Source organism: Mycteria americana, chromosome 2, assembly GCF_035582795.1.
Source record: "Mycteria americana isolate JAX WOST 10 ecotype Jacksonville Zoo and Gardens chromosome 2, USCA_MyAme_1.0, whole genome shotgun sequence".
In the NCBI taxonomy this organism is placed as follows: domain Eukaryota; kingdom Metazoa; phylum Chordata; class Aves; order Ciconiiformes; family Ciconiidae; genus Mycteria; species Mycteria americana.
Window position 1 is genome coordinate 25659113 of NC_134366.1, and position 13047 is coordinate 25672159.

The 13047-nt window shown below is 39.0% G+C and overlaps 1 protein-coding gene across 1 annotated transcript in view; it reads left to right on the forward strand.

Annotated features, from left to right (window-relative positions):
* Positions 1–604: 604 nt before the first annotated feature.
* PTTG1IP2 (PTTG1IP family member 2) overlaps positions 605–13047 on the forward strand; it is a 31957-nt gene continuing 19514 nt past the window's right edge. Inside the window, exons 1-3 of the mRNA XM_075492796.1 lie at positions 605–758; positions 5381–5433; positions 9706–9814. Of these exons, the coding sequence (XP_075348911.1) occupies positions 623–758; positions 5381–5433; positions 9706–9814 (298 nt within the window). The 5' untranslated portion in view covers positions 605–622. The remainder of the gene's footprint in view (positions 759–5380; positions 5434–9705; positions 9815–13047) is intronic.

A 13047-nucleotide genomic window follows, 5' to 3' on the forward strand; every position in this document is an offset into this window, starting at 1 on the left:
GGGTCACGGCAGAAAACCAACAGCTCACTAACCTTTTAAAATGGGAAGGTCATGGCAAATTTTCACATTTGCCTCCGTCTCTTTATTCCCTTCTCTGGCCAGCCCTGACTTGCGGTACCTTTGTTGGCTCTACTGGCTTTGGCAGCCTGCTGGCCATCCTCACTGAAAGTCACCAGCAAGCAGGAGACAGGGCAAGGGATCCTCGCCTCCCCCCTGCCCTCACAGGGACCGGAAGAGTCCACACAGCAAAGAAAGGAAAAAAGAGAGTCAAATCAAAAGAAGAATAAGCCTTGAGGGAGGGGAAAAAGGCCTGCTATATCACAGAACTGAGCCTACAAATGACTGTGAGTGACTCGCAGCCATAGCTCGGCCGCTCGCACAGGTGGCCAAAGGGACGCTGACACCACAGGCACACCCAGCGCAGGCCGCCCGCACCGGGAGCTCACGGAAGGTGAAACACCCAATCCCGGCGCCTGCAGGGCGAGACCCCGGCCTATAAAGCCGGCTCCCCGCTCCGCGACCCACGGCCGGCCCGCTGTGAGACGCGCTGCCTCCGCCCGCCACACGCCCTGACCCCGCCCCCCGCTAGGGGCCGTTGGCGCCTGCGCGCCGTCTGTTCCTGATGCGAGCGCGGCCCGTGGCCGGCGCCGCGATGGAGGCGCCGCGGCTGTGGCTGCTGGGCTTGGCGCTGGTGTGGGGCCGCGCCGGGGTGGGGCTGGCGTACCTCACCGCCACGGCTCCGCCAGCACCGGTGCAGGGTAAGAGAGGGGCGAGGAGCCGTGGGGCAGCGCGTAGCCGTTTCCTTCCTCCCCGCGGAGGGGCTCGCCCGGGGGTGCGGACTGTGGGGCCTTCCCGCGGTGTTTCTCCCTGGAGGGCCGCGCTCTCCCCTGAGCAGGGCTGCGGGGGACACGGCGGGAGGGACGGGCAGAGGCCTCTGCTCGCCCCGAGGCCTGCAGGCGCCGAGCGCCGCCCGGGAACGCCTTCTGGAGAGTTGGCGGCGCTCTGGGGGTTTGCCTTAGTCCTCATCCCCTCCCTCGGACCAGGCTGGTTCCGTGTGGCGGGAGGGCAGCCGCCCGTGCGGCTTCCGGCTCGGCTGCCCTCCCTCGCCACTGCTGGGACAGGACAGGCAGCCTGCTCCCGAGAGGCTGGCTTCAAGATTCCGGCCAAAGGAAGGGGCGATGGCAGGAGGGCTTGTACTGCTGGCTGGCTTGTGGGGCCGTGGGGTTATCGGGAGTTTTGCTGCAAGGAGACGGCAATCGCCTAGGTTTTCTCTGCCCTGACTGATGTTGAGGAATGTGTCTTGGAAGGAGAAGCTGGCGGTGATATTCTTGCCATCCTGTTTGCTCTGTTGGAATCGTTTATCTCATAGCTGCTTTTGGAAAGCAGTTGGTGAAGCTCGTCCTTAAATTTGGTTGCCATTAGCAGCTGTGACCAGAAAGGTACATGTCGAGTTAGTTTACATTAAATTAGGGTATCTCGAGTGGATGTTGGCACGTGTTTTTAGAGTCCAATTTGAGGTGTTTCACTTCTTTTATGGAAGGGTCTATATTCGAACAGGAGGTATCCAACTTTGTGAGACAACTAACTTGAGGCAGAAGAGCAAGGGAACTGTCAGTGTTTCTCAGAGGAAGGAATAAAAGGTAGACCTGCTAACAACTGCAAGTTAATCAGTGTCTTTCTAGTAGTTCTGAGAAACATAGGTGAAACCAGAGGGTTTGGTTGGAGCCAAAAATCAGGCTGAATTGGTAGTGGAGTTGCTTATGGATTCCCTAGAAAAGAACTTTTCACATACTGTTATTGTTATGTGAGTTTAGCACTTTGCTCATGACGCAAAGTTGGTTGTTGATATGGAGGATCATGATACTATGCAGAAAGATGTGGGTGACCTTTAAAGAATAAATATTAGAAATAAGAATAAAGTGAAAAGTAAAAAATGGATTGTTATGCCATATGATTAGTATTATAATTTTAATCTTAAATTAAAATAGTTGGAAAAAAGTAGGGAGGTAGACTTGTTGACTATTGGATGCATATCAGTTACTGAAGTGATGCTTTTGTGAAGAGAGAGATGGCAGTTTTACAGTAGTTCTGCAAGACTGTGGGACCTTGTATGCCATCCTGTTTAAATATTCTGCAAGTTCAGCACCTGCGTTCAACAGAGTTGGACTAGCACAAAGCAGGGCTACAAAGGTTGTATTTTTCCCTGATTGAAAAAATACCTAGAAAAGTATGGCTTTACTTGCTGGAGCAGAAGGAAGGCTGAGGGGGAATAAGAGTACTTGGTTGAAAGTACTCTTATGCCAGTAGGAGGGAACAACTGTTTAAGTTGAAGAATAGTGTTGTCCTGAGAATGAGGGCAGAGAACACATTAAAATAAACTAGCTATGAAGAAGCTTAGTGTAGGTGTTGAAAGGTTTCTGACTGAGCAGTCTCACTTTGTTTTTTTCAGTGGAATAGTAAGAGCCCCCCCCCGCCCCCAGAGTCACTGATCTTAAGGTTGTATAGCAGTCCTCAGTCCTTATTGTATGCTAGTATAGAGCGCTGTCTTCCTTTAAAAAAAAACCCAAAACATATATATCTCTGCATATGCTACCTTCATGCACATATACATATTGGAAAGGGGAAAGCTGTTTTTAAACAAAATAGAGCTTTATTGTCAGTGCTGTTCTTTCACCTGTATTTTGTGGAGGAACAGCCTTTGTTCTGTATTTGTGCAGTTATCCTCGTCCATGAGTGTGTCTCCTAGAAAGTGAGGTCATACAGATAATTTGTGTATAATTAACTATAGTACAATTCCTGTATGTATGGGCAGAATTCTAGTCATAAAAAAATAGTGCATGAACAGTGATAGCTTTTTGTTATCTAGTGAGAGTATAATCTGCATACAGCTACAGTTCATTCTGTACAAGGTGTTGGGAAAAGTTACACCACTTATCAAAGTAATGCTTCCACTGCTTGGTAAACCAGGCTTGGTATGTAAGAATGATTTATCATTTTATTGCATGTTAGATGATTAATGCTGATGTTATATGCCAATGTAGAAGGAATGGTTATGCTCGATAAATACTGTTTAAAATACAGTGTGGATTATTGTTGGTAGTGGTGCGATGGCTCAAATTTTTTTTTCCCCTGGTAAAGATAATATAGTAGTCCCATGACATATTAGAGGGAGATTGTCAACTTGATATCCTTTTGAATAAAAAAAATTCAAAGTCTTTTTTTGTTTGGTGTGCTGGTACACATACTGCTTTAGCAAGGTGGATTGGAGGGGTTGGCTGGTTGGGTTTTTCTTCTTTTTCAGTTTGAGAGGTGTGTTGTTCTATTCTCTGTTCTTGTGGAGAACACCATAACTGGTGGGAAATATGTATATCTTTGTAAGTTATGTGACCCAGAGAAATATATAAAGCAGAATGGAAAAAAATATTTTTTTAATTGCTCATGGTAATGTTAATTTTGTAACAGCAGTACATAAAGATGTTTTGATTTTTGGGAAGTATGTTGTGATGATATATTTTGAAGTATTTTTCATTAAGACTCTTCTATACTGTTTTTTAGAATAAACATAAATAATAGAAGTCTAATTTTTTTTATCATTTAAGCCCCAGTCTTTTGGTTGTATGTCAATATATGTTATCTACTATAATATGCTGGTAGGAAGGCAGTTAAAGAAGACAAATAGCATGAAAAGCTTGTGAGATTACCTCCTTTGATAAGAATCTAAGGAACATTACATTTCTTCATTTTGCTGTAGATGATTCAGTTACTGAAAATGTAACCTAAACCATGTTTTTAGAAGTCTTTCATGTACTTGCAAGCTTCTGACCATACCTTGTTCATGTTCAGAAAGCTGATTTGTTTAGGTGTGTTAAATCTTAAATTGAAAATATAATGAAGTATTTTTATAATAAGCATGGTGGTGTTCCATGTGGCATAATTCCATTTGAAAATTTTTGAGTTTAAACTGAGAACTATTTCTAAATCTGCTTTTCATGGTTTTTTTCATGAATTGGTATATGGACCCTAGCGCTTAGGCTGTTTCTCAGTTAACTGGTACTAGTACCAATGTTAATTGGTAATGGATAAACTAGTAAGTGTTTTTTCTAAACCAGTATATTAAAACTAAATATACTGGTACATAAAATGCATTTAGTGTTAAGAATTAGTACCAGAAAGGTATAATATTGAATTATGAAAAGAGAATATTGAAATATGTAGTTATCCCAAAACATGCCAAGAATTTAGGTCAAATAGATAACTGCTTATGACTAATACACTGTTATTCATTAAAAGTGGAATTGTATTCCTGATTCAGAGAGATTCTGCACTCATATTTATGATATATGTGGAAATAATTTAGAATGGACTTAGGCTATTTCAGTTGGAAGGGACCGACAATGATCATCTAGTCCAACTGTCTGACCAATTCAGGGCTGACCGAGTTCAAGCATGTTATTAAGGGCATCAAAAGTTAGTTTCATTAAATAATATTAAAAATTATCATAGGAATGACAATAATTGGAAGAAGATCCATGTTCAGACCAGAAGAGGAAACTCCCTCTCATCTGTCAAGTAGTTCATCTAGGCCAAGGTTCATCTATGGCATGTACATGGTCCTGTGGGTGGCAAATTATGTCTACGTTGTGGATAAAAAAGACCAGTGTTAAGATGATAAGCATGCAATACTTCTAAATGAAAGTCATAGCCTTTGGCTGGAATCCTCTGGGAATGTGAACACCAGTAAATATTTTCTTTTTTTAGGATAGAAGATGTTTTTTAAAATCCAAAGAAAATATTAATTAATGCCTTCCACATCACTTGGATTTTCAAACTTCTGTCAGAGTTCTTGTTGACCTCTGAACAAAATAACTGTGTGTCCTATGTTTGGAAATATTGTTTAAGTGTTATTTAAAATCATGTTATTTGGAGAGCTTTGTGTTCTTAAACATTTTCCCCAGAAAAAGGTTAATATCTATGGAAGGGGGAGAAACCCTACATGAAGGTCAGCCTTTGCTAGGCTTCAAAAGCTGCAAAACTTGGAATGTTCTCTAAATGGAAGTGTAAAAGTCTTAGAACTTCAGCAGAGATACAGGGAGGCTCTTGTGGTTTTTTTTTCTCCCAGGTTGTCCTTGGACAAAGCAAATTGAAGTTACAAGTAGGCTTAAATTGTTTCCCTAACTATGTCAGAGGTCAAACTTAAATGCTTTGTATCTCTGTTTGCTACAGTTCTCCTGGAATGGATATACTGAACTTTCATTGCTTTGATCAAAATTGTTGCTTGTTTCTAGAAGTAGAAAAAATAAAAAGCTAAATATTGTGTTAAGTGCTGATGTTACTGAAGAAAAATATATAATCTCTGTGTGTTTTGTTTTTTTTTTTCTAGCCTGTTCAGAGTTTTCCCAGAGGTCCTGTGAAGAATGTCTGAAAAATGTTTCGGTAAGATTTTTAACATCCTTTTTGACTGATAATTTGGTGATTTTTTTTTTTGTCTGGGTTTTTTTTTTTCCATTTAATATGAAGTCAGATTGTTGGAGTTGGTTTGGCTGTTTGTTGGGGGTTTTGTTTTGTTTTTAATGGTGAATCTAGTCAAACTACCCTTAAGAGGAAGTCTCTGTTCTTATTTAAATGGTAGGGTCAACAGGTGTGCTGCTTCGCCTCTGTCACACTCGCATGTGATGTGCCAGTGTGCTTTTGCTTTGCCAGGGTTGCTCCATGATTTGGTCACTCAAGGTATTTCTCTGCTTTGTCTGGAGAGGATGGACAGTGTAGAATCCAGGCTTCTAGTTTCAGCGTGTGCTCAGTGCTTTCACAGCGCAGCTGAGTGAGTTGATATTGTTGTTAGATGTTGCTGTGAGTTGATGTTAGACTCGTCCTCATTTTGCAAGCAGCGCTTATTTAAATTTCCATCTTATACAAGGGCTAGATAAACTAAATCTTGTGTGGCTAAAATGCCTTGTATTTCTTGTATGCTGAATAGGAGAACTGGGAAATTAATGTAAATAAACTAGAAATGCCTTTCTCTGGAGATGCCCCAAGCAATGCATTTAACTGAGACAGACTGTATGAGTGCTTTGTAGATGTTCAGATATGTTGGCCCCTCCACTGACTGCATCAGACTGTAAGTGCTTAAGACTGCCAGGCTAGATCTCCATTCTGGTAGCAAAGATTTCCAATGAGATTGCAGTAAGGCAGACATTTAAAACAATAGAATTTGTTTCTCTGTTCTTTGCTCAAAACCTTTTTAGCTCCACAATAAGGATAGTGATAAGTATGCAAAGGTGTCTATCCCTGCAGAGCAGAAGAAACTTCCATATTTAAAGTGAGAGATTGTTTTGAATTCTAACTTCCGATGTCACTGAAAAGAAATATTTAATGAGTATTTAAGTTACATAAGTTACTGCAAAACTCTTTCGGTAGGGGAAATTGAGAAATATCTAAACTTTCCTGTTTTATGCTTGTCTTATGCATCTTTTGGCTTTTTAAATGGAAAAATATTAATTGCCTTATATTGATGTGGTTATTGTGTGTTGTCAAACCTGTATATTTGTTGTCATAAGCACATCATTGTGTAAAGAACTCTTCATCTTCAAAGTATAAAGTAGAAAATGGAAAATACGGGTCATTGAAGATGAAATGTTCAGCACCTACCACTGGTGTGACTGTCACTTCAAATAAGTGCTGCCACAGATACATGAGCACAACTTCTGTTAACCTGAGAGGAATGTGTTCACCTTGTGAGAGAAATAAATCCTTTGGCTATGTTTGTGTACTGAAGACACTAACAGAGTTGTAGATACATTATTTTCAGAATCTGTCAAACCAGTGACAGTGTCCAGGCTTGTTTTGGTGACAGAATGATGGATGATTCAAGGCAACTGCTTCAATAGCATCAGTGTTAACCCTGAAGAAAGGAGTTTAGACTTCATTCAGACAATTCGCACATACATTAAAAAAAAAAGGCTACAGAACAAAGCCATTAGCATTTGTGAAAGCAAAGAATTGCTGAAGTTACTTTAACTGCTTCAGTAGAAAAAAAAAACAGGTTTTCATATTGGTGATAACATAGATAGCAGCAGCAGATAAAAATGAAAATTAAACATTTGGTGAATAGATAAAACCAATTCCAAACAAACCCTAAAAGGTAGTAATTTAGTTCAGTTAAATAGAATTATAATTCAAAATGCTCAGATTTTGTTTATCATAATTATAATTGGGTTGGTCTTTTGGGTTGGCCTTTAGAGTTCATGAATACCTATTTTCTTGTGATTTTTATCAATGAGTTCTGAGTGGTAATTTTATAGATATGCTGTTGCATTTCGTCTTATTCCTTACAATATGGTACAGTAAAAAATAACACGTAAGGGGTTTGATTAGAGCTGCTGAATCCTGAAATTCAATTTATTTACTTTGAAGACATATTTACTGCTATGGCTAGCAGATTACCAGGTGTATTAATATTAGAGAATTTTATCTGTTACCAGATAATGTGTAAATATCTATTGATTAACATCTTGAGAGAGTTTTCTCTCCATGTTTCTAACTCCATATGACATGGTGTAAGACATAATACGTAATGCAAGCACTAGTTAAAGGTAGGACTACATTTTAGAATCTGTGTGCATGTGTAGAGCCTCAGCATTCTGGAGAATTTTCCGAAGTCTCACTTTTAACTTCTGAGTAGTCTACCAACACACTTTTCCCCTCAGCTATTTATTTTTGTCATTCTCATCTTTGTCCTAATAACAAATGTATGGAATCTAAATGCTTGTGGTAAGTGGATTTTAGGCAAGGGAGGCATTAAAAAAAAAGAAGCTTAAGAACAGCTATAGGAAATTATATGATCAATAAATATAGCCAATTTTTTCTGAAGGAAAGGTGGGGATAACTTGCATACATCTATCTGATTATAGAGGAAGAAGCATTAGTTTTGTGTTTGTAGTTGCTATCTTATCTCTTAATACTGAGAATGTGTTCTTAAAATGAGTGTGGACTGCATTAATGATGTTGCACTTCATTATCCATGTGAGACTCTACTAAAATAAAGTCAGTGATATCTGTCAGAGTGTGAATATGGTTCCTAGCATACTCTGCAAAGGATATATGATTTACCTCTAAAAAATCTTTTCAGTCTTTGTTTTTAGGTTATATAGATGAGAATCGAAGTTAAGGAAATGTTTCAGCCTTGGGTGTTTAGGCTTTTTTCTTTTTTCTAACTTGATTTTTACAGTTAGCTCAATTTTTAGCATTGGGAATGAGTCAGTTGAAATATTTTCTTACTTCAGCCTCTGTACCAATCAGTAGCTGTACCAGGTATTGCCTTTTGGGCTACACACATTTTTAATAGTTACAGGCAGTAGTCTCCATCAGAGCAATATAGTTGACCTTTCTGTGCTCCTAGTTGTCACCAGCAGTATAGAGTCATTCAGGTTAGAAGACACCTCATGAGACATGTAGTCCAGCCTCCTACTCAAAACAGGGTCAACGTTACATTCAAACAAATTTAACAAAGACTTTTAGTTTGCCCCCTATTAGTCATTACTTTTGAACTGTTAATTCTTATTAAATAATTGATCCAACAAAAATAAACATGTTCTTATCTAACATCCTTGGATTAAAATTAACATTTAGGAGGGCAGTTTTTTTGCAAAGATTATTCTGCCTTCTCAGTTATTGTTGTTCATTTGTCTTTATGGGTATGTTTGTCTTGTACAGTCTACCAACTACAAAATATGAATAAACTTTTCTTGTCTCTTTCTTCACTTGTTTCAAGAGAGCAGAATCTACTACAAATGGTTTCCTTTGTATTTAACATTTTCTAATCCTTTAGAGCAAGATAACAGACTTTGTGCAATTGAGGATGTATGACAGAGATGTTCTTGATAGTACTGTTAGATAAAGCATAGTTCCTGGATGAGCTCTTTCTGGAATGAATCCTAAAAAAACCTGTTCTGTCAAGGATTCCTTTTACTGTCATCCAAAACTACTTCACTGGTTGAGTTGTGTGGTAAAGGAATTTTGAATGAGTACCTATTTTAACAGATGAAAAACAAAACTTAAGCTTGATGCTTAGGTGACATAAAAAGCAGAAATGTTGTGCTGGTATTGTAACTATAATACATGTAAGGAATTTTAAATTTTAAAAATATCCAGATATGTAAGTGTGCACAATTAAGGTACCCAATGTACTTTGCAACACAGATTGGATAAGGCTGTATCTTTTATTACCTTGCAGCAAAACATCCTGTAGAATTGTAAGGGTTCATTATTTTTTTTCTTTCTGTTAATAGTCAAATACAGGGCTGAAGTAAGATTATAAGTGTATTTGTAATCATCAAAGATACCAGGTGTTTTAAAATTCTGAACAGTTGGCTTTCTGGTTTTGTGTTTGTTGTTAATTTCAGTAATTCTAAACCCAAAGCCATTTTATCCTCAAGTATACAGAGTACCTCAATATGTTCCCAAATATTTCCAGGCTAGTTTAAATATTGCCTTTATTACCTATAAGTACAAAATGTACTTATTCACAATTCAGTTTAGGCTTACTTAAGAATTGTACCAGGACTTCTGTAGGTTTTGTACTACAAAGCACCTTCAATATAACTGTACAGTGCTGTATGCACTTAAGAACTCTGTCTGTGGAGAGGAGCACTAAACTGTAAACTGTTTTTGAAGATCAATAATTTGTTTTTTTATTTTTCTTTTGCACAGTGCCTTTGGTGTTACACCAACAACACTTGTCTTGATTACCCTGTAAGAAGCATTCTTCCACCATCTTCGTTATGTTCACTCTCAAATGCTCGATGGGGAGTTTGCTGGAGTAGGTACTAATTTTACTTTTGCTGTAGAGAATTATTTATGAGTATGATTAGATTAAAGTAAGACTAAAGCTTACTAGAGCTGTTTCCTGCTAATTTATTTGGAGGGGTGGGAGGAGGAGGCAGTGCTTATGATTTGAAACCATGATCCCTAATCTTACAAAACAGTCATTGCTAAGGGTTCTTTGTGAACAGCCAGGATAGTTATGCTGGTCCAATGGCTTTAAAACATTTACTGTGTAGTGAAGTTCTGTTGATGCTAAAGTCTAGACTGGGAACCAGTGATGTTGGAATGTTCAGAGTATTTTATGTATGTAGTCAGGATTCACCTGTTTCTTAAACCATACTTCTGAGGGACTAAGAATTAAGATCACTGCCTGTTGACAAAGGGCAACCATTCTTACTCTTTAAAAAACTTAAAATGTTGGATGATATGCCTACATCCACAGTTTTTTCTAGTATATTCCAGTGGCAGCAGTGAACCAATACCACAGGAATGGAGCCACCCAAAAATTCTTGAATGCTGTTTTTGCTTAAACAACTGAAAAGACAGTGTGGTCTGTGGGTACTGAAGGCAATGCAGTTAAGGTTAAAAAGGAAGCTGCAGCATGCCACTGTAGATTGTAGTGCTGCATCATTTCATTGTTCTTAGATTTCCTTTTGCTTTGCATTTTGTATTATAAAGTACAGTACAGTGCATATGCTGCCATTGGGGCAAAATCTTTGGAGCTATTTGTGCAATACTGTGTATACAGATCTAAATTCAGAATAGACTGGAACAGAGAACAAATAAGACATTGGAAAGCTTGTTATATGAAATAAGACTACATCTTCAGTCCAGCAAAACAAAGGCTTGCTGCTTTCTATGTATTTGCTCATGAACACCAGGAGGCTAAAGGACAAAAACAAGTGGGGATAACTATCAGTGACTATGTTAACTCTAAATTAGAAGAAATGTATCACACTTAAAGCAGTGAGATTATGGAGTAGTCTTTAAATGAGAGTAGCAGAGATAGAAGGTGCAGGTTTCTGAACGCTACCACTTCATATAATCCCTGCAGACCGAGGGACTAGATTGGACAGTACAGGAGAACTTTAACAATTCTTTGTTCTTACAAGAAGGACTCTGTTTTGTTTTGTGAGAGAAAGCATTTATGGTTAGACTTTTGGAGTTATTTTTAGAGCTACAGAAGTTATATCATTTCACTGGTAAGGCACACTTTTAAGGAAATTGGGCTTTCAATATTATAGTAAATGCTGTTACTATGAACTGTTAAGCAAACTTTTTTCTGGAAGTGTGGTGGGTTGACTCCTGCCAACAGCTAAGTACCCACACAGCTGCTTGCTCCCTCCCTCCTCTGGCCCCAGTGGGATGGGGAAGAAAATAGGAAGAACAAAAGTAAGAAAACTCATGGATTGAGGTAAAGACAGTTTAATAGGTGAAGGAAAAATGGGGAGAGGAAAAAAAAAAACCCCAAGCAAAGGAAATCACTTGCCACCTCCCACAGGCAGACTGATGCCCAGCCAGTCCCCAGACAGTAGTCACCTTGGAAGCCAGATACTCCCTCCACTTTTTTCCTTTACTTCGGGTTTTATTGCTGATCATGGTATTATATGGTGTGGAATATCCCTTTGGCCAGTTTGGGTCAGGTGTTCTGGCAGTGTCCCCTCCTGACCTATCTGATCTCTTGCCTACCTCCAGCCCTACTCACTTGGGGGAACAGGGCAGGTGGGGAGAGAAAATCTTGATGCTCTTCAAGCCTGTTCAGCAACAGCCAAAACATTGGTATGTTATCAGCACTGTTTTAGCCAGAAATCCAAAACACAGCATGATACTAGCTGCTGTGAAGAAAGTTAACTCTGTCCCAGCCACACCCACAATGGAAATGCATTTGTGCTGTGTCCTTTTGCAAAGCAGTGATTACTGGTATCTACTGATATTAAGTATCAGTGTTCTTGGTGTTTACTCCTGCTGGTGTTCTTGGCAGTTTACTCCTGCTATAGAAATGGCTTCTAGCTTTGGTGCCATTTGTATTTCTAGATTGAAGGTAGCTTAAACAGAGAATGGAGCACATTCTCAGTGAAAAAGGTAAAAGTGGAAAAAGAAAACCAAAACCACAACCAAAAAATCCACATATGCATTTCCTTAATAGATTTTTTTACGAATTATATGCTGCAACATGCCATGGGGACACATTAGTCTTATTGAGACTGTCCCCTTCAGACACAGCAGGAAAACTAATTACCTTGTGAGTGTGGTGGTGTTTTTCCTTTTTGCAAATAAAATGAAGAGATGAGTTTTGGCTCAGTGTTGCTGAAAATGAAGCTGAATGTTGCAGCTCAAAGTCAAAAACAAATGACTGGCTTCCAGTTACAATTTTTACGGAATAAAACATGTTGACAGATTATTAACCAGCAGTGAAGAAAAAAGAACCGTATAGAAGCAATGTAATACAAAGTAGTTTATTCATGAAAACAATACAATTAATAAGCAAATGAAATGGATAGTGGAGACAGTAATGCAGACTGAAAACTGAGAATCTTTTTCTGCACTTTGTTAATAGGTTCAAAATATATTTTTTGCTTCAATTAAATGGCATTTAGAAAAGTAAATATATACTTTAAAAAAATTAAATGGAGATTAAACCCAAAAGTTTTTACTTCACAGAATGAAGCATATTTAATTGCTTGTAACTTGTAGGGGAGTAACGGAATGAGAAATGTGGTATGGTAAAATGTGTTACTTTCAAAATTTACATGTTCAGGATTTACTTGTGTATTGTAACTAGAAACTATGTATTATTATAAACTGTACCCAGTAAATTATAACACACAAGCAAAAATGTTTCCTGGGATCTAATCTCTGGCAAGATCTGTTAAGTATATTCCTTGGCCAGATGTGAATTGGTGAGATCTGTAGAGAAGTAACAGACTCTTTGCCTTGTGCATGTGATCTGAGAGGACAGACCCTCTGAACTTCACTTGCGAAATTTGACTGTCTTATCACTAGTACCCTGAAGCAGTAAAAAGTGCATGTGCAGCTACTTTGTGTTACTGCAGCAGCATAAAGCTGCTGAATCTGGCAGAGTTCAGAGGGATTTATGTGGGAGAGAGGAGGAGACAACTTCCCTGCCCCCTCCCCATCATGCTTTAAAATAGACAGTGTGGGGTATGTGTGTGGAGAGGTGTTTAGTTTTTATTATCTTTGTTGATACAACTTCCCTGACTGACTTAA